The sequence below is a fragment of the Podarcis liolepis genome, assembly GCF_965112155.1.
Source record: "Podarcis liolepis genome assembly, chromosome: 4".
Taxonomy (NCBI): domain Eukaryota; kingdom Metazoa; phylum Chordata; class Lepidosauria; order Squamata; family Lacertidae; genus Podarcis; species Podarcis liolepis.
In genome coordinates this window covers 41272581-41295255 of record NC_139558.1, presented here as the reverse complement: position 1 = coordinate 41295255, position 22675 = coordinate 41272581, and the positions used below count along the sequence as shown (strand labels likewise).

At 41.8% G+C, this 22675-nt stretch overlaps 1 protein-coding gene across 2 annotated transcripts in view; it reads right to left on the bottom strand.

The window, feature by feature from the left end:
* The window catches only part of GRPR (gastrin releasing peptide receptor), a 34407-nt gene extending 14285 nt beyond the window's left edge, over window positions 1-20122 (bottom strand). For both annotated transcript variants that reach the window (XR_014525804.1, XM_083502051.1), the window contains exon 1: window positions 18754-20122. Coding sequence is in view for 1 of the 2 variants with exons in the window: in XM_083502051.1 (XP_083358177.1) it covers window positions 18754-19172 (419 nt within the window). In the remaining variant the exon portion in view is untranslated. The remainder of the gene's footprint in view (window positions 1-18753) is intronic.
* Window positions 20123-22675: the final 2553 nt, after the last annotated feature.

The following is a 22675-nucleotide window of genomic DNA, read 5'->3' as shown; positions in this document are numbered from 1 at the left end:
TGTGTGTGTGTGTGTTATAAGAGAGAAAGCTTGTACTACTAGAAATTCTACAGATTGGAAGTTGCTACCATGATAAATGCTTTTTTCCAGGTTACTGTTTACCTGGAAAGGCAAGAACACAGTGGAAGACTGATGCAGGTATGCAGTTATAAACATTATGTTCCAAATATTTCCTAGAACAGGAGAGTGGGCTACAAACATTTGCATTACTGGAGAGAAATGTCATCTTGAGCGATGTCGCATATAAAAATATATCCCTGCGAACGGAAAAGAACTACTTGTGACTTCGTCAAGTTCCTTATTTGATCGTACAGACCCTTCTCATCCAGTACAGCCACCGCTATTAGCTGATAATACAGGATAACCTTATGGTGAGTTTGGTCCAGATTTCCTCGTGCTTTGAAAAGTACAAAAGGTTGGAAGAATGGATGCCCTCTTTCAGAATATTTTTAAAAATATCATAGTATGAGGAATTCGTGAGCAGGATTTGAGATATGAGCAACAGAAGTAATTAGGTTATAATATTGTAGTTGTAGGGACGCGGGTGGCGCTGTGGGTTAAACCACAGAGCCTAGGACTTGCCTATCAGAAGGTCGGTGGTTCGAATCCTCGTGACGGGGTGAGCTCCCATTGCTCGGTCCCAGCTCCTGCCAACCTAGCAGTTTGAAAGCACGTCAAAGTGCAAGTAGATAAATAGGTACCGCTCCGGCGGGAAGGTAAACGGCGTTTCCGTGCGCTGCTCTGGTTCACCAGAAGTGGCTTAGTCATGCTGGCCACATGACCTGGAAGCTGTACGCCAGCTCCCTTGGCCAATAAAGCGAGATGAGCACCGCAACCCCAGAGTCGGCCACGACTGGACGTAATGGTCAGGGGTCCCTTTACCTTTACCAATTGTAGTTGTGATTTAATAGATAGAAGGTAGGGTGCAGCAAAAGGAAGGTGAGAACAACTCCATGGAAAACAGGCAAGAAGTTGATAAAAATAAGAGAAAACAATGGGACAGAGCGATGGGGAAATTTCTGGAGCAAGAATGGGATATCAGCTTCACCCAAGTCTCATGCTCTACCAACTAAGCTACATGCAGTAATTTAAGCAAGTGATGTTCTTTCAGTGTTTCTAATTTGAATTCTGTGGACATCTTTGAATTCCCTTCGCCCTTCAAAAGGTCTGCTGATATAGCCATTCTGCCCATGACCATCCAATCACGAGTGCCCACAACATGGTGCAGGGTGTGTCAAAAAAAGTATCTTGCAGAGATGCTTGCCTGAAGCCTGCCACCAGGGATGCAAAAGAATTTTGTTTGGCCTGCATTTTTAAGCAAGCTGACTTAATTCACACCTCCTAGAGGTGATATACAGAACTAGCCTGCAGGTTTTGCACTTCTCCGAATTTTGAAATGCAGCTCTTGGCTCAAGGAAACGTACCCAAATGTGTAAGGCATGTGCATTTTGGGATAAAATGCTTTAGAAATGCATACATGAAGGGGTGGGGGGAGGAATCCACACTGAAATAAATATTTAGTGATAAAATGCAAAATATTTATTTAAATTCATATTTAAATCTGAATTTTTGTATGGATCCCCCCATGCAAGAATGTTTTTAGTATGCAAATATTGTTGAATGGTTTCTTTAAATGTAAAGGTTCATCATTGTTCCACTTCATGTGTATGTCTTTAAGGGGCCAGAGCAAGATAACGAGACCCAGCTTTACAGCTGTGAAACATAGCAGGTGCTGCTGAGTTGTATTTGATTAAGGCGTGTCAGCATTTGGGTAGAGTATATAAGGAGCAGCACCTAGCTCTCCCATTACCCTGGGGTATGGGTTGGTGGTTGGGTCATGTTTGTTTGTTAATATACTTAGTGTAAATGGAGTTTTTGTTTTTCTTATTAAAACCTTCTTTAAGTTATTTTTGAGTCCCTTCTTTTTAATGCATGGTCTCCCCAGCAAGCTCTCTGCAGCGTTACTATACTGCAAAAAGCCAACATCTTTGGTTATGGGCCCAGCTGCTGAGTGGATGACTGCATATTTTTGGACTCTGAGAAAGGTTTGAAAACTCCTTCTCCTGTTAGCGTAGTTTTTGTGGGTCTGGAAGAGTTCCAGAATGGTTGACCGGGTTCCTGAAGCTGAGAAGGCTCTGGTCTTCCCACAGCTAACAGATGAGAACTATAGTTTATGGTCTTTTCGGGTGGAGGCGCTTTTGACCTCTAGAGAAGTATGGACCTATGCAACTGATGACCCTCCTGACCCTGTAACTAATGCTTGGTCGAAAGGAGATGCGAAAGCCAGGGCGATAATTAATTTGGCAGTCAGCGACCAGCAAGTAGTCTATATAAGAAATAAGAAAACTGCCAAAGAAATGTGGGACAGTCTTGCAGCAGTGCATGTTAGAAAAGAGTCAGCATCTGCATTGACGTTTTTCAAGCAGTTGTACCAGACGAAGTTGCAGCCTGGTGGTGATTTGGCAGCACACTTGAGACGTCTGGAGGCAATACGCTGCAAATTAATTCAAAGGGACATGGAGGTACCTGATATTCAGTATGTTTTTATCATCCTTTGTTCCCTTAATGAGGACTTTGATGGTATAGCTAGCCAGATATCTGCTGTTCCACCAGCACAATTAACTGTGGAAGGGGTAACGGCAAGATTAATGGGCGAGTTGGATAGAAGGGAGGCTTGTGCCATAAGCACTCCTGTTTCCAGAAAGAATGAGGAACGCCATATGCAAACCTATGGTGATACAACTGCATTTAAAGCTGCAAAGAGTTGTTGGTTCTGCAATAAGCAAGGACATTTTGCAAGGGACTGCAGATCCAAAAGAAAGCAAAGTTCTCCCAAGCCTGTTTCTGTTCGACAATCACGGTCGTCAGCCCAGCAGCCGGCTTCGTATAGTAGAGACAGAAACGAGCCGCGAGCTTTTCACGCTCGGACTAAAGATCGTAAAAGAATTAAAGATGCCAAGTGGAAGTCTTTTGTTATCGACTCAGGAGCATCGCAAAATATCTGCAATGATCGAAGCTTGTTTATTTCTTTCGAAGAGGAAATTGGTAATGTACATTTAGCCAATTCACAAGTCCTGCAGTCGCTTGGCAGGGGTACTGTTAAACTTGACTCTTTAAACATTACAATAGCGAACTGCATTTACTGCCCGTCAGTGGACAATTTATTATCAGTAAGGTGCTTTGCTCGTCAAGGCATAACTGTGCGTTTCTTAAAGTCTATGTGTGAGTTTTTCGAGGGGAACAAACGTCTATTGTATGCCCGGGAATCTGATGGTTTATATAGACTGTATTTTCGCACCTACTCCCAATCGCCTATAAATTGCAGAGCAGCACAGTTAAGCCAGGGGTTGAGGAATGTAAGACCACATTCTGGGTGTGTACACACGGCGCACAGAATTCTGGGACACCTGAATTTTGCTGATGTAATTAAGACAAAGAATATTGTCAATGGCCTCAACTTAAAACCATGTAAATTCTTTATGCAGTGTCTATCCTGTTGCAAGAATAAGATTAAGGTTGCACGCAAGGGTAGGTGCTCAGATAGGAAAGTAACTGAGCCATTTGAGCGTGTACATTGTGATTTAGTTGGGCCACTCCCACCCTCATTAGGAGGTTCAAAGTACTGGCTTACTCTGATAGACCAGTATAGTAGATATTGTTGGACTTATGCAATAGCTGAGAAGTCCCAAGCATTTGAGAAGTACAAGGTTTTTTGCAACTGGGTAAAAACACACTTTAACAAACCAATTAAGAACCTGTTTTCTGACCGGGGCGGAGAATTTGTTTCTGAGGATTTTGAGAAATTCCTGGAAGCGCAGGGGACTACTTATGAGTTATCTTGCCCCCGAAGTCCCTGGCAAAATGGGCTTGTTGAAGTTGTGCAGCGTGACTTGCAGGCAGGGGTTAAAACTTATCTGCACGATGCTAATCTGCCCAAAGTCTTTTGGGCTGAAGCACTCAATGCCTTTTGTTATGTTAAAAATCGCAGTTATCATTCTGGTTTAGATGTCACCCCCTATGAGAAGTTGTTTAAAAAACGCCCTAATCTGAAATACCTACGTATTTGGGGTTCAGATGTAATTATGCATTACCCCGCTAAGCAGAAATTGGGTGAGCGTAGTGTTCAGGGAAAATTAATGGGCTACCAGCAGGGGGCGTACAGAATTTACATACCAGCAACTGGCAAATTTCATATTACCAGAAGCATGATACAAACTGTAAATTGGAATGGGGTTGCTGTTTTCCAAGATACTGATGGTATAAATGATACTGAGGAAGAAGAGGAAGCAGCAGCAGCAGGAGGAGGAAATGGTGATTCTGAATTAATAGAAAAAGACAAAAAGCCTGTTGAATCTGATAATTTGTTTGACTTAAAGTCACAGGCACCTGAGGGGAGGTTAGATTCTCTTGAGTTTTCTGACCGTGAGCTTAGCCTACAGGCACCTCTTCAGTCTGACAATGATGATTTACAACCTGAAACTAGTAGTTCACTCAGTCCCATTAAGTCTGAGGAGTCTGACTCTCCTTCCGGACTGAGACGTTCAGATAGAAAGAGGCAGAAGCCACAACGTTTTGCAGATGAACATTTTAATACTGTGTATGCCAATAAGGTGGTTTTTGAGCCAAAAAGCTACAATGATGTTCAGAATTTACCTAAGCACCAAGCTGTAAATTGGTATAAAGCTATGAACTCTGAGATAGCTTCTTTAAAAGAGCATAACACTTGGTCTCTCGTACCACAAACCCCAGATATGAGACTTATTGATTCAAAATGGGTTTATAGAGTTAAAATGAATGACAAAAATGAAGTTGTAAGGTACAAGGCAAGACTAGTTGCTAGAGGTTTTCAACAAATTCCAGGCGAAGATTATGATTTGTGCTATTCACCAAGTGTAAAATATGAAACAGTTAAGCTTTTGTTAAAAGATGCATCACAACGTGGACATTCTGTTTACCACCTAGATATAAAAACTGCATATTTGTTTGCAGATTTAAAAGAACAAATTTTTATGCGTGTTCCTGAAGGCATAGACGCTGCTGAAGGTTTGGTATGCAAATTAAATAAATCCCTTTATGGTCTGCACCAAAGTGGAAGGAATTGGCACCAAACTTTAGCAAAAGAATTGCTAGATATTGGTTTTTCACAAGGAAAGGCAGACAATTGTGTGTTTATAAAGGAAAGGGCAAACTCTGTAACAAAAATATGTGTGTATGTAGATGACGTGTTAATTTCTACAAAAACCAAACAGGAATATGAACAGGTAGTTTCACAGTTACAGAAGAAATTTGATGTGGTGGAATTAGGCATAGCTAAAAATTACTTATCCATGCAAATTGAGAAAGGCAAAAATGGATCTTTTCTAGTTCATCAAACTGCAAAAATTGATGATCTTGTTGAAATGCTATGTTTAGAAAATGCAAATGGGAAGGAAACGCCTATGGTGTGTGGTTTCACCTTTACAGGTGAAGATAAGCCATTTCCTAACAAAACTTTGTATCGTTCTGCTATAGGCAAGCTAAATTTCATTCAAAGAATCTCAAGACCAGATATAACTTATGCTTTTCACTTTCTGGCAAAATTTGTGGAAAAGCCCACTACACAATGTTTCTCTGCTCTTAAGAGAGTGGTAATGTACCTTAAACATACCAAACATTATAGGTTGCAGTTTACAACAAGTATTGACAAAGGTTTTGAAATTTTCTGTGATGCATCTCATGCAGTGGAACAAAATAATTGCAGGGGTGTGTCTGGTATGGTGTTTTGTTATAACGGTTGTCCATTTGAATGGAAGTCCCAAGAAAGGAACAGCAACTCTTTGGCCTCCACCAGAGTCTGGAAAAGAACCAGCACCCTCGGATTTGGATAAAAAAGAAGACGCCCCATAAGAGCAACAACAGATTGATACAGGATGTCTCTGCAGCTGTATAGTTGGAACATTAATGGCGCAAATTCCCCGGAAAAACGCAAAAGGATATTTCATATTTTAAAGAAAGAAAATTTGGACATAATATGCTTGCAAGAAACACATGTGACCAGGCTTCACAGGAAGGTGTTAATAAATAAAAGACTAGGCCAAGAATTTGTTTCATCAGACAGAGTCAAAAAGAGAGGCGTGGTGATCTATGCAAAGGAGAATTTATCACCAAAATTTTTGTTTAAAGATGAACAAGGAAGAATCCTGGCAATTGAAATACAAACCCAAGGAGAAAAAGTTTTGATTTTAGGAATTTATGCACCGAATGAGGGGAAATCAGAATTTTACAAGAAGCTACATGAGACATTACTGGACTATCTGGACTATTCTAATATCATTATGATGGGAGATATGAATGGGGTTGTCTCTACTTTTATGGATAAGTCACAGAACCAGAACTTGACTAAAGATGGAAGACTACCAAAAACTTTTTTTGAACTGACTGACAATATGGATTTGATTGATCTATGGAGGACAAGAAACCCCTTAGGTAAAGAAGGAACTTTCTTTTCTGAGGCCCACCTGTCATGGACAAGAATCGACCAAATCTGGACATCTAGAGGGCTGGCACCTAAGACTACAAGAGTAGAAATCTGCCCAAAGACTTGCTCCGACCATAATGCTTTGAAAATGGAAATGAGATTTACTACTGCGGATTCCTTCAGATGGAAAATGAATGACAACCTGCTAAGAGATCAAGAGACTGTAAAGAAGGCCCAAAAAGCTATAAAGGACTACTTTGAAATTAATCTGAATACCTCGGTGGAAAAAAGAATAATCTGGGATGCAAGTAAAGCGGTTATGAGAGGGTTTCTGATACAACAGAATACGATTAAGAAAAAACTCTGGAACGGGAAAAAGGATAAGATATTAGAGAAGATAAGAGAAGGAGAGAAAAAATTAAGATCGAATCCAAAATCAAAAGAGATTTTAAGAGAAATCAAATTCCACCAATCGCAATATACGAAATTGATAAACCAAGAAGTGGAATGGAAAATCAAACAAATGAAACAAAGATCTTTTGAATCTGCGAACAAATGTGGGAAACTGCTAGCTTGGCAGTTGAAAAAGAGACAAAAATTAAATTATGTTACCAATCTAGAAGTTGAAGGGAAAAGTATCCAGAAACCGGGGGAAATTAGGAAGTGCTTCCAGAAATATTTTAAAAAACTGTATACACAAGAACCCGAGGAAGCAAATGAGATTGAACAATTCTTGAAAGACAATGGCCTACCAGAATTGTCTCAAGAGAAGAGGTCAATCTTGAATTGTAAAATAACACAACAGGAAATTGAGGATGCCATTCAAAATATGCAGCTAGGCAAATCTCCAGGCCCGGATGGACTTACCTCCAAATATTACAGGACATTAAAAGACTGCTTGTTACAACCATTACTGGAGGTTTGTAACCAGGTTATGGAGGGAGGGAGAGCACCAGATACGTGGAAAGAAGCATTCATCACACTGATACCCAAAGTGGAAACTGAAAAGACTCAACTTAAGAACTATCGTCCCATCTCACTCCTAAACGTGGATTACAAAATATTTGCAGATATTTTGGCTAATAGATTCAAAAAAGTATTAAACGAAGTAATTCATAAGGACCAAGCGGGCTTTCTCCCAGGTAGACATTTGTTTGATAATACTAGGAATATCATTGACATTTTGGAACTTTTACAAACAAATATTAACACTAAAGCTGTGTTAATTTTTATTGACGCGGAAAAGGCCTTTGACAATATTTCTTGGAAATTTATGAAGAAAAATTTGGAAGGGATGGGAGTGGGAAAGGGGTTTGAGAATGGAATAGAGGCAATCTATTCAGAACAAAAAGCTAAGTTGATAGTGAACAATGTGGTGACAGAAGAACTTCATATTGAAAAAGGGACACGTCAGGGGTGCCCCCTTTCCCCTTTGTTGTTTATTTCGGTCCTGGAGGTACTGCTGAACATGATAAGGAGGGATCAGCAGGTACAAGGAATTCGGGTCGGAGTGAAACAATATAAACTGAAAGCATTTGCAGATGACTTGGTTCTAACATTACAGGAGCCAGAATCTAGTACAAAAAGAGTTTTGGAATTGATTCAGAAATTTGGTCGGGTGGCGGGCTTCAAGTTGAATAAACAAAAAACCAAGGTGTTAGGGAAAAACTTGACAGTTGACGAAACAGAAGGGTTTCAGAAGGAAACAGAACTAAACATTGTTAAAAAAGTGAAATACCTGGGGGTCAATCTTTCTTCCAAGAACTTGAATTTATTTAAAGATAATTATGAGAAATGTTGGACAGAAGTGAAAAAAGACTTAGAAATTTGGTCACGATTGAAATTATCCTTGTTAGGTCGAATTGCAGCTATAAAAATGAACGTATTGCCAAAGATGTTGTTTTTGTTTCAGGCCTTGCAGGTTGTGGACAGAGTGGATTGTTTTGGAAAGTGGCAGAAGGATATTTCTAAGTTTGTCTGGCAGGGCAAAAAGCCCCGAATAAAGTTTAAAATACTAACCGACGCAAAGGAGAGAGGGGGGTTTGCCCTGCCGGACTTAAGGTTATATTACGAAGCTGCGGCTTTCTGTTGGATGAAAGACTGGTTTTTGTTAGAAAACACCGATGTCTTAGATCTGGAAGGCTTTAACAATTCGTTAGGGTGGCATGCGTACCTGTGGTATGACAAGGTAAAAACATTTGGAATGTTCAAAAACCATATTGTCAGAAAAGCAATATTTATGGTCTGGGAAAAATACAAAGACTTATTGGAGAGTAAAACTCCGAGGTGGCTATCACCAATAGAGGCCAAAGCTCGGAAAAAAACCCAATATGGAGGCCTACTGGCCGAAATATTGGGAAATAATAGAAAATGTTGGAGGTAAATGGAGGCTGCAGAGCCTTGAAAAATTACAAAGTATGGTGCAAGGTTGGTTACATTATGCCCAAATTAATGAGGTTTTTAAGTTAGATAAAAAAATAGGATTCCAGGTGGAAAAATCGAAACTTGAGACAGAGTTGCTAGAACCAAAGACCAAATTACTATCGAGAATGTATAACTTGCTGCTTAAATGGAACACTCAGGATGAGACAGTTAAATCAGCTATGATAAAATGGGCTCAGGACATTGGTTACAATATCATGTCTGAAGACTGGGAGAGGTTATGGACCACCGGTATGAAGTTCACTGCATGTAATGCTTTGAAAGAAAACATTATGAAAATGGTTTACAGGTGGTACATGACCCCGGTCAAGCTGGCTAAGATATACCATTTGTCCGATAACAAATGTTGGAAGTGTAAGGAAGCTGAGGGGACATTCTTTCACCTCTGGTGGACCTGCCCAAGATTGAAGGCCTACTGGGAAATGATCTATAACGAGTTAAAAAAGGTGTTTAGATACACCTTTCCTAAGAAACCAGAGGCATTCCTTCTGGGCATTGTCGGCCAGAAGGTGTCAAAGAAGGATAGAACTTTTTTTATGTATGCTACAACAGCAGCAAGAATTCTTATCGCTAAGCATTGGAAGACTCAAGATTTGCCCACACTGGAGGAGTGGCAGACGCAATTGATGAACTACATGGAACTAGCCGAGATGACTGCAAGGATCCGAGATCTGGGAGAAGAAGCGATGGAGGAGGACTGGAAAAAGTTTAAGGACTATTTGCAAAAGTATTATAAATTATATGAATCTTAAGATGTCGCATGATTTGAAATGTCAGCCCCAGCAATATAAGTGGATCATTTATGAAAGTTGAATTACCTATGAAAGAATCAAAGTTTAAATGGGTAAAAAGAAATATTGTAAGATTTTTAAACTAATTGGAATATAAGAGATTTAAACTTAAACTTAAATAGCAATTGAAAGTACAAATAACACGTGAAACAAGGTTATAACTTGTTGATAATTTTATTGCCAAGAATGCATTACGGGGAGATGTGGGGAAGTCCGATAGAAATCTGAAATAAGTTGATGAAATGGTCTGGTTTTGTTGTGCTTGTTTCTTTTTATTTCTTTTTTTTTCTCTATTTTCTTTTTTGTGCTTTCTTATTTTTTGTCACTGTTATATTTGTAATCTGGAAAAAGACGCAATAAAAATTATTATAAAAAAAAAAAAAAAATGAATGGAAGTCCCAGACACAAACCATTATTTGTCTCTCTACAACAGAGAATGAATTATGTGCATGCGTTCAAGCCACTCGTGATGTAGAATGGTATCTGCAAGTATTTGCAGACCTACAGATGCAAGTAACACTACCAGTAAAAGTTTACCTTGATTCCCAGAGTGGACTTGCTATCCTGTGTTCAGAAACCAATACGCAGCGCACTAGAGTCTTAAGATTACGTTTAGAATTTGTAAAGAAACTAATTGCTGATGAAATGGTTGTATTTAAATATGTTCCAGGTGACAATCAAATTGCGGACATTTTTACTAAAGCACTTCCAAAGGTTACACATGAAAAATATGTACAAAGTATGCTTTATGTTTTTGTTCCACAATGATGAACCGCAGGGGAAATGTTGAATGGTTTCTTTAAATGTAAAGGTTCATCATTGTTCCACTTCATGTGTATGTCTTTAAGGGGCCAGAGCAAGATAACGAGACCCAGCTTTACAGCTGTGAAACATAGCAGGTGCTGCTGAGTTGTATTTGATTAAGGCATGTCAGCATTTGGGTAGAGTATATAAGGAGCAGCACCTAGCTCTCCCATTACCCTGGGGTATGGGTTGGTGGTTGGGTCATGTTTGTTTGTTAATATACTTAGTGTAAATGGAGTTTTTGTTTTTCTTATTAAAACCTTCTTTAAGTTATTTTTGAGTCCCTTCTTTTTAATGCATGGTCTCCCCAGCAAGCTCTCTGCAGCGTTACTATACTGCAAAAAGCCAACAAATATCAGTATAGTATAAAACAATACATAACGCATAACAAAGAAACAAAAGATAAGTGTCTATCATATTGTAGTATTGTAATATTTTGTAATAATTTTAATTTTTTCCAATGTTTAGTCCTTGGGGCTTTTTCTCCAGGGAAGTCTGTGTGTAGAGGGTTACAAACGGATTTTTAAGAATTATATATTTAAGTGTGCAACAATGTAAAAATGAGATGTAGCACCTTACGAAGAAACACATGCTAGGTAGACACATCCTTACGGGTAGCTGCCACATGTCAGCTGCTCATGTTTTGTAGATCCTTATTTTCACCACCCCTCGTATTTCTAGCTCTTTTTGGCCAGAAATCATTAATTTCTATAATTATAGGGTTATTATTTCATAAGCGGCTCAGGGAGCACAATGTTCAACAATCTGATGTGTTTCCATTCACTCTGTCAGTGGGCTGCTGCAGTATGCCCTGTGCTATTTAAAGCCTTTTCAGAGGGATTATTTTCCTTAATGACTTAACTGCTAGTGATATATTTTGATATGTCATTTTCTTACACAGAACATAGACAGATGTGCTGAAAAGAAAATTCGGCCTATGTTCCCAGTTGGAGCTGGAGAGAATAGAAAGCACAGAAAACTGCCCACTGCTGCCAGGATTGATCTAAACAAGAATCAGAGTTCATAGCGAGGTACAATTATATAGAAATGAGAGGTGCAGATTCATTGAGGCATTTATGCAAGGAACTGTGTGAAACAGCATTTAGGCTTGCCTTTATCTTCCTCTGCCCTGTGATTGGTCCTTCTGTTCCCAGGAACTACCGATCAGCAAGGACCAGGGGTGCCAACTTGAATAATCGATCATCAACTTGGTGGGGAAGGGGTTGGCTCCCTCAAATATGTTATTAGGGGTGAAGCAAAGGGACTTTGGTCCCTAGGAGTTGGCTCCTATGGTGAGGACTGTGATATATGGTCCGGTAAATTGGAGGTAGAGTTCAGATCCTTTCTTCCATGCCGCTAACTCAGGAGGTAATCCTAACCTCCAGTCAGTTGTGGTCTGATAGAGCAGCACAGCCAGTGTCAAATTCACAGCCCAGGTTTCATAGAATTGTAGAGTTTGAAGGGATACTGAGGATCATGTAACCCAGAGATGGCCAAACTTGGCCCTCCAGCTGTTTTGGGACTACAATTCCCATCATCCCTGACCACTGATCCTTTTAGCTAGGGATGATGGGAGTCGTAGTCCCAAAACAGCTGGCGGGCCAAGTTTGGCCACCACTGATTCTAACCCCAACCCCTGCAATGCAGGAAAATGCAGCTGTCCCATATGGGTATTGAACTGCAACCTTGATGTTATCAGCACCATGCTCTAAACAGCTGAGCTGTCCAGCAAAGCAAAAAGGCCCAACAGGGACTGCTGCTGTCACATAATGGCAGTAGGGTCCACACAGAATCCAGGAGTTTCTGCACCACCTTACTCCCTTTTTGAGGGACTGTACTGGCTGCTGCCATCAGAGCTGCTGCCAGAGATTGCTTCTACCTGGCCAATATTTGGGCATTTGGTGTGTTCTTGTGTGGTGGAGCTGTTTTGCCAGTGGTCAAGCTCTCCTGCTGATGGGGGCTAAGCAGAAGAATACACAGTGGAATCCTTCACCTATAGTAGGTATAATCTACATCACAAAGTTATTCTCAAGATCTCGCATAGGCAAACTCGGCCCTCCAGATGTTTTGGGACTACAGTTCCCATCATCCCTGACCACAGGTCCTGTTAGCTAGGGATGATGGGATGATGTTTTGTAGTCCCAAAACATCTGGAGGGCCGAGTTTAGTTATGTCTGGTCAAGATGCTCAAGAGCAGATGTAGAGAAGTGGCTAAAGAATCTGAGGTTTTGGGGTAAATGTAATAATATAATGATGTAGAAGTAGGCATGTTCTATGACAACCCCAGTCTTAAATTATGTCCTTTTGCACAGCCTCCTGAGCAAGCCAGTGATGAAATAGCCAACACAGAAGCCCCTTACTGCTGTCCCACCACCTGCTGAAACACAGGGAGCATTGGTGAGTGATAGGACCTTCTCAGTGGTGGCACTGCATCTTTGGAAAGGCCTTTCCTCCAAGATGTCTCTGATGTTGACGTTGTTTACCTTTTGATGATGGTTAAAGACACGTCTCCTTTGCCCTGGTCTTTAATATGCTTCTTTTGCTATCACTTGCTGTTTATCTGTATCTTGTTCAGTTTTAGCTGTTGTTATATATTGCTTATGTAATATTGTTGCTTGTGCACAAGGCATTATTAATTTGCACTTTTCTACTGTTGGGTTTTATTTTGCATTCAAAGCTTTGTTCTTCTGTATGTGTATCCTGCCTCGGGACCATTTGATGAAGGGAGGAATTATAAATCAAATTTATAATAATATTGATGCTAATGCCACCACTCATCATCATCATCTTTCTCCAGCTGGTATATTTTATGAGGAACGAGACAATGTGTTGCAATTCCATTCAGTACTTATCTGGTGCAGTGAAGCTCCAGCTCATAATCAGGATTGATAGGCACCTACAAACAACACCCGGTGCCCATATAATTGTACCTGTTTCTCATTCTTAAATATATTTTTTTCCTTCCTAGCTAGCTGCAACCTCTGCAGCCCTTTGGCTGACCTCACCAAATGCCCTTTGCTTTGGTCATGGATAAACGTGCTGCTCCTAACAGCTCTGAGTTTGCTGCACTTGAACCATCTGCTCTCACTCAGCATCTGCACTGCATGGTGGAGATGGGCAGGGGAGCTGAAGAAATGCGCACTGTAAACAGAGATGTAATGAAGTCTTCTGCTGTATTGACAGAGTGGCAAGCAACCCAGGATGTTTAAGATTCTGTGGATTCATCATATCTAGCTATATACACACACAAGGCACAGAGTACGATAGGCCCTATTCAGAAGCAATCTCCAGGAAACAGCTTTCTAGGAGAGCAGTCCAGCTGCCTTTCTAATTACAGTGGTACCCCTGGTTACGTACTTAATTCGTTCCAGAGGTCCATTCTTAACCTGAAACTGTTCTTAACCTGAAGCACCACTTTAGCTAATGGGGTCTCCTGCTGCAGCTGCGCCGCCGGAGCATGATTTCTGTTCTCATCCTGAAGCAAAGTTCTTAACCCGAGGTACTATTTCTGGGTTAGCGGAGTCTGTAACTTGAAGCGTATGTAACCTGAAGGGTATGTAACCCAAGGTACCACTGTATTGTGTACGCACACATAGGAGAGACTGAGGTTTGGTGTTTTGTATTGCTTCGTTTTATAGGAGGGTATTTGCCCAAGAAGTTTTGATGGCTTTTGGTAGACAGTTCATATTACTCATACCCCCCAACATTTCTCCAGTGAAATTAGGGACATCCTACCCATACCTTCCAACATTCCTCTGATGAAAATAGGGGTGCCCAGTCTAGAAGAAGAAAAGCCAGAATTCACCAGGAACACCTTCCTCATTCTCTTAAAATGCCAATGGCACCCACCTGGGAAATGCCGGAACTGAGTTCAGGTGAGTGCCATGTGAAAAAAATACTGAGGGTTGGGGCAGCCTATTCCATATCCTCCAACATTTCTCTGATGAAAATAGGGATGTCCTAAGAAAAAGTGGGACATTCCAGGATCAAATCAGAAACCGGGCTGCCGAGCTGATTCCCCCAGCTGAACGTATAAATGTGGCTTGTAGTTTCCCACATGTGCTGTATACATGCAACACATGCACAGAGCGGCAGATTAGCAATGGAGACCTTTAAAAAAACAAACAAAACCCTGGGGAATTAATAACTATTCTTGTAATTCAGAAGCAGGAAGCAATCAAACTGGTATCAGCTTGAAAAGGCAAACTCCTAGACATTTTTACAGCTTCACAATATTGATTCTCTGCTGTGTGTCCACTACGTAACAGGTGGTCTGTGCCATGGGCTATTACACTTGCTAAGAGGAGAGAGTGTGACTGAGTTCATGCACCGCTGCTCCCTCCTGATCAGGTAACCACCGTTTTTCATGTTGACACAGTACAAAGCATTTATCTGTCAGGACTCCGGGGGGGGGGTTCTTGTGCAAAGCTGGGTGTTCAAAGCCCAGTGGCGTAGCGTGGGTTGCCAGCACCCGGGGCATGGCAAGTAATTTGCGCCCCCTAACCCGTGGATTTGCGCCCCCTAACCCTAACCCCCAGATGTTGCGCCCGGTGCGGCCGGGCCCCCCTGCACCCCCCACGCTACGCCACTGTCAAAGCCTGGACAATGCTCTCTGGATGGGCTCTGTACCTCTTTCAGAAATCTTAATCAGCACCATTGGGGCTCTAGATATTTGCAAAATGTATTCCTTCCCTCTCCCCACATCCCGATAAATTATTGGCCTCACAGCACTTGAAACGCTTCAGATACTGGAAGTATCTGGTAGAATACTGAAAGGGTTATCTGTCCCGAACCTTCTAACAGTCAGGATCATTGGATGCCCATGAGTTCTAGTGTTATGAAGGAGAAAAGGCTCCTCCCAGGTAAATGCTGCACATCCTTTACTGCAACTCTCTGCCCTACTCCCAAGCCAGGCTTAGTAAAGGTAAAGGGACCCCTGACCATTAGGTCCAGTCATGACTGACTCTGGGGTTGAAGTGCTCATCTCGCTTTATTGGCTGAGGGAGCCGGCGTACAGCTTCCAGGTCATGTGGCCAGCATGACTAAGCCGCTCTGGCCAACCAGAGCAGCGCACAGAAACGCCGTTTACCTTCCCGCCGGAGCGGTACCTATTTATCTACTTGCACTTTTTGTGGTGCTTTCAAACTGCTAGGCTGGCAGGAGCAGGGACCGAGCAACGGGAGCTCACCCCATCACGGGGATTCAAACCGCCGACCATCTGATCGGCAAGCCCTAGGCTCTGTGGTTTAACCACCCATGGCCCTCAAGCCAGGCTTACAACACTGATAAATATTGCTCCTGCAGATCCTGCTGCCCAGATCCCATGAACCCAACATTCCTGCTCCAGTACATCACTGGAGCTATGGGTGTTCTTGATAATACCTTTAGCCATTTCTGCTTCAGATGTCAGTTGCACATCTACTCATCTTAATTTCCCTGGCTTTCCTTTAGTTTTAACAGTCTATCTGGAATATTAATGGGGAGGGGCTGTCGCTCACTGGTAGAGCATCTGTTTTGTTCTCAAGAGGTCCCAGGTTTCACCCCCAGCATCTCTCCCAGAAGCTGGGAGAAATCCTTCTCTGAAATCCTTGCGAGCCATTGCTGGTGACTGTAGATAATACTGGGCTAGGTGGTCTGAGGCTTTTGAGGTATGAGTGTGTGTTTGTTTGTTTGTTTTTAACAATGGTGTATAAATTTTATAGGGACATGGGTGGTGCTGTGGGTTAAACCACAGTGCCCAGGGCTTGCCGATCAGAAGGTCGGCGGTTCAAATCCCCGTGAAGGGGTGAGCTCCCATTGCTCGGTCCCTGCTCCTGCCAACCTAGCAGTTCAAAAGCGCGTCAACTTCAAGTAGATAAATAGGTAACGCTCCGGTGGGAAGGTAAACGGCATTTCCGTGCGCTGCTCTGGTTCGCCAGAAGCGCCTTAGTCATGCTGGCCACATGACCCGGAAGCTGTACACCGGCTCCCTCGGCCAATAAAGCAAAATGAGCGCCGCAACCCCAGAGTCGGTCACGACTGGACCTAATTGTCAGGGGTCCCTTTACCTTTACATATAAATTTTATGAAATTGAATGAATGAATGAATGAATGAATGAGCCAATGGTCTGACTCAGTTAATACAGGATTTTACAGCTCCTCTCATCTTTCCCTTTACATATTTCTTTCCTGGACTGAAAAGCTTAGCTTTTTTTCCTCATGTGAAGTATATGCTTTGCTCATTTGCCTCTAGGATGATCCATGCACAAAAAGTGGTTTTAGCGCATGTCCTATCCTTTTGGATAATTCTTTGCATGCAGAATAAGGTGCCTGTAAGGGGGAGGAACCCCTTTATCCATCCCTCAGGTGGGGGTGCATGCACCATTGCTGACAGTTCTCTGACAACATGGATCACCCACAGGAGAGGGGAGCTTTCTTTCCACCTCTGGCCTCGGAGGTGACACCTTCTGTCAAGGCTGTGCCAGGCAACCTTGCTGAACTTTCACCAGTTAAAAACAAATATCCTAAGGGAATCTCCGCCTCCTGAAATACAAGAATCTGTTTGATTCACAAGTCGTTTTTGAGATGCAAGAGCCATGACGGGATGTCTACAGCTCACATGCTAAGATTATGCAGAGCCCAGTTTTAAAAACAATAGAAAGACAGTAGCATTCTTCTGTGAGTCTTTAGGAAGGAAGCGACTTCTGATGACAGCCCTTCAAAATATCATAGCTGAAACCCTCTCACAGCCTCCTCCCCCTGCTAACTCCTGTCAATGGAGCTGCTTAACAGAGTTTGCTGGAATACAATGCTGCCTGCTGGCCATGCTGAATGGAGCTGATGGGAGCTGGGGTCCAACAGTGGGAGGTCCACAGGTTGCCCGCCCCTGCCCTACAGATTTAATACACACAGCCAGACCACTGTACCACAAGCAAAGAACAGGCAGATATCCCCCCAAACAGATAACTCAGGATGCGTAATTGAGCAAACAAACCAAGTCACTTGCAACAGTAAAGGCAGATGAGACAGCAATAGAACCATAGACTTGTAGAGATGGAAGGGACCCTGAGGGTCATCTAGTCCAACCCCCTGCAACGCAGGAATAGGCAGCTGCCCCATATAGGGATGGAACCTGCAACCTGGCCATGATCAGCACCACGCTGTAACAAACTGAGCTGTGTTCCTGTGAAGATCCTATTCTAGGGGCTTCAGTAATTTATAGTGCAATCCTATGCATGCCTATTCAGAAATACAGGTAAGTACTATTCAGGAATAATTTCTACAATTATTGTTTCATTGAACATGCCTTTAATATTGTTGTGTGGCAAAGGGCTCACTTATTTGCCGTGTGCGTATGTATGCAGAATACCGGGTTGGTTGTGGCGGTGAATGAGAGGGCAATTCATTTTTTTACTAGGGAAATGCTCAGTGAGGTTCATAACATAGTGTTGTTTCTGTTCATTCAGTAAAACTCACCCTGTTTGTAGAAAGACCTTGCTAGCTATAGAATTGTGCAGACCTGATTATCTGCAAAGTTCTGTCATAGACAACAGGTCTGTGTAGGAAATCTCCAGTATAGATCACACGAGAGGATTTTACAGTCTGCAGAATCAATAAAGACGTTTGGCACATAAAGTCTGCTACATTTCATTTTGCAACATACATTCTGAATGCTTGTAGAAATAGGGTTTAACAATGTACTAAAGGTTTTAGCTGTTTCCTCTATGAACAGTTTTATCATCAGGTTCCTAAAATGTAGAGGAAAGCAATTTGCAGAAAGATAGATAACTGCAACTCTATAACTTTCCACTCAACACCTGTTAACTGTAATGGATTCTAAATCAATTTATGTGGAAGGAAATAGCCCAAATGAAATGAAATAGCTGATGAAATAACATGGGTGTAATTATGGTATGAATAATGACATCCCAGTTCCCTTGACCCATATTTGTTTTTAATTTTTTCCCCACTGATTTTTTTTAAAAAGCACAAAATAAAAATAGTTTAATTAGGGCTAAGCATATTAAGAACACTGAAGGTGAAGGGCACAGCAAGTTTTCATTTTGGGAAAGATAGCTATTTTGTCATGTCTCACCCATATAGCTTTAGGTACAGATTTTAAGCAACCCATTATTATTATTTTGGCTCTTTATTGTAAACTTTTCAGAGGGAGGAGAAAGACATAACTTCAACCATATTCCCAAACCAAATTTGATCCTTGGGTTTTTAACACACCATACTATATGAACCTCAAGAAGACTTTTAGGCACAGCTGCTTACCTGTCAGCAGAGAGAGCCATGAGGGTGAAGACGGACACCCCCACCGAAGTCAGCTGTATGAAAGGGATAAGTTTACATCCAACCCGACCAAACAGCCATTCAGCAGACAGGTACCTGCTGGCATCCACAGGAACACAGGTGAGCAAAAGAAGCAAATCTCCAAAAGCCAAGCTTGAGATGAACAAGTTGGGGACGTTCCTCATGGACTTCACGGTACAGAAGATTTTGATGAGCGTAACATTGCCGACGAGTCCTATCAAGATGATGATCCCATAAATGGTCGGAATTGCATACAGGAACCGATAGTAAAACAAGTCCTCATCCAGGAAGGACAGATTTGCATGTTGAGCAGAAGAGGTGTTGCAAAGAATGAAGCCATCCAACTCCACATCTAGCCTAACGCAGTCCTCAGAAGACATGGTCAAGTTTTGGCGTACCAAAAAAATGCTTGCCTGATTATTATTTTTACCCCAAAAAGAAAAGAAAAAGAAAAAAGCTTCATAGATTCTTTCAAGTCAATTTCGTCCCTTAGTGGTGATTGGAAGAAATCTAATATGTGACGTGAGTGATCATAGAAGGAAACACATGCACGAGAAGAAACCCAGCCCATTCAAAACAAGGAAGCATCAGCATAGCTTCTGTTTCAAAACTTCTCCTGTTCATGAGGCCTGGGAATAAGTACTTCTCCAATTTGCAAAGACTGAGCAGTGGTCTACACAAAGCAGTCCATAGTCCATTACCAACACTCCTAGTGAGGTTTCAGTGTCGAAACGAAGGGGTTGCATTTTGCAAGAACTTTTGGTAGCTGCTGCTCTTTCCAGCCCTTTCAGATCCTGCACGTGCAGGCTGCGTTTGCAGCAAAGGTGAGGAGCAGCTCCTTTAAACACTCAAATGCTAGAGGCAGGATCTCTGGGACGTCAGCTCTCTCCCTGCTTTGCACCATAGCAAGCTTCCTTCTGTGAGTACAGTAGATATATAGGAAAGTGCAGTCTTTTTCTGGGGGATGTCAGCCACCTACTGGACAATTTCATCACTGCCCAATGAAATGTGTTTTGAAATATACTCTTGAATCCCTGTAACGTATTTTTGTTGGGATTGTTCTTATGTAGGAGGCACAAGTTTAAAGTCCCACACTGTTCCTTACTACATTTGGTTTTGAGGAAGAGAGAAAAAAGGCATCTGATGTCTTACCCTACAATTCAAGAGAACTAGAATTCTGCACAAACAGTCTCAAGATACTTGAACAATTTGCTCTGTTTCATCCAAGATTTTGTTAGAATCAATTATACAAATTGTGTGTATTTGCCTATAGGCTGTAACCTTGTTCACACGTACCTAGGAGTCATCATTACTGGACACAATGGGATGTTCTTTCCAGTAAACATATATGGGTTTGAGTTGTGTATCTATTTAATTTGAACAGTACTGGATTCTTTTTGATTCCCATTTGTGTGGTAGGGGTGAGGGAGATTTTCTGCAGAAATGCTAAGGATGTGTTCAGTATCTGGGTGTATCTGAAATTCTCCTTATCTGAATTTCTTCCTGTGTTTCAGAGGTCTGAAATACCAGCACTTATTTCTATACAGAACAGACACGTTAGGTATTCTCCAATGTTCTGGGATGCACAATCTGCTGATGTGTTCCATAGGATCACAGGGCTACCTTATGTTATGTTATGTTATGTTATGTTATGTTATGTTATGTTATGTTATGTTATGTTATGTTATGTTATATGTTATGTTATATGTTATGTTATATGTTATGTTATGTTATGTTATGTTATGTTATGTTATGTTATGTTATGTTATGTTATGTTATGTTATGTTATGTTATGTTATGTTATGTTATGTTATGTTAGATCCTTGGGTCCACCTAGCTTAAGAGCTCTCCAAGGTTTCACACAGGAAGTCTATCTCAGCCATACCTAGACATGCCAGAGATTGAAGCACGGACCTTTGGCACACAAAAAAGATGGATGCTCTGCTATGGTCCTTCCATTCACTGATACCTTGCAGCTACTCTCACAACTAATGTTAATGTGTGTATTAATAAATTTCATTGGTACTCTGCCCTTCCTCCCAAAATGGAGCTCAGGGTGACAGACACCATACAATAATACAATAAATCAGGGCTACCCAATGTGATGTTTTTGGACTACCTATCCCTGACTATTGACCAGGCTTTCTGGGACTGTTGGAAGTTGAAGACTAGCAAGATCTGGAGGGTACCACATTGGATACGCCTTCAATAAATCACACAACATTTGAAGACCTCATTAAAAGCACAGTAAAGTCTCATACCAAACTAAACTTGAAGGCCCTCAACAAATAAATATTTTAATGTTCTGCCTGAACATAGCCAAGGTAGAGGACTGCCTGGTTTCACCTGTGAGAGAGTTCCATAAATACCCTCCTAACCAATAACCCCAATGTCTCATATTACCACCCTCTTTCCCACTCCAACTGACAAAACTGTGAGCAGCCTGTCTCTCTGCAATTGGAGAATCTGGGTTGGAAGGTTCCGTGGAAGGCACTTCTTCAGGTACTTGGTTCTAAGTAATTCAGGGCTTTGTTCCCTAGTACCAGATCCTTGGATTGGGCCCACTAGCTCACAGGCATCCAGTGCAGTATTTTGAGGATCAAAAGTGACGCAGTCTCCTCTTGCAGCTCAGTGCAACAGCGGAGCAGTGGCATTCTGCACCAGCTGCCACTACTGGACCATTTTCAAGGGTAGCCCCATGTAGAGAGCATTACAATACTACCCGTGGGTAACAGAATGTTCTTTGCACAGGATGTTTTTATTCCCGCACAAGAGGATATCTGTGCCTTGGTAAGAGACTTCACCCAAAGAACCTTGATGTAATCATATGTGAAATCTAGGACTGTGAAAATTCCTTTCCAAGCATTGAGGGGGGGAAAGGAGCGTTTCCAGGGTTTCCTTCAAATTCAAAATTATACGGCCAAGAAATGTTAATTGGTTGTTGGGTTTTTATTGTGGTCATACTTTAGGTTGATAGATCACTAGTTTGCAAGTGAGAATACACAGCCTCAGAGTCCAGGGATACTGTCTCTCTGGTGAGAGTTTATATGTGGGCATTGGTGTGCTGTGACTGGACGTGGAGTTACTCCAAATCCTATTCTATCTCATTGTGAGGTGAGTGGAAGTAGGGGGTCCTAGGAAGGCAGTAATCGTCCCCTCTCCATTTAATCCTATGGCAGGTATTTCCCTCACACCAGTTCTGTGGTTGAAGTTGAGCTGTTGTTGTAAGACTGGGCTGGGGGAGTAAAGGGGTGTAGGACAGAGCTCTCCAAACTGTGTGTCCCGACATGTTAGTGTGTTGGCTGCAGTGTGTCATGTGAAAGCTCTCCACACTCCTCCTGGGGCTGGAAGGGGGTTAGTTTAACCTCCAGTTTGCTAGTAAAACAGAATTACTGTGTCACAAAATGGTGCAAAACTGAATTACTGTGTCGTGAAATGATGCATGTCTAAAAAGTGTGTCACCAACATGAAGAGCTCTGGTGTAGGATTGGGCATAAGTTCAGTACGACCCTTTGACACTCATGCCCTACCCCTACCTCAGTTCTGGCATGGAGCCTTATACCAACAGAACCAATATGCTGGCATGGAGTTGCGCTGGGTCTTCACAGTTGACCAACATAACTCAAGTTCTCTCACCCTAATTCAGTTTCGCCAGGATAGCCATCACATCCTATCACTCCTCAGTGAATGTATCTCAAGTGCAGGATTGAGCCTGTAATTCATATAATGCAACTAAATTATTTAGGCATAACAGAAAACAGGAACTGCAGAATCATTAGAGTAAAAAAAACCAAACCCATGAAAACGTCATTGGAGAAACATTAAGCTGTGATTAATAGATAGCTATATTAATCTTGTCATGTAGACTTAATCAAAAGCCAAT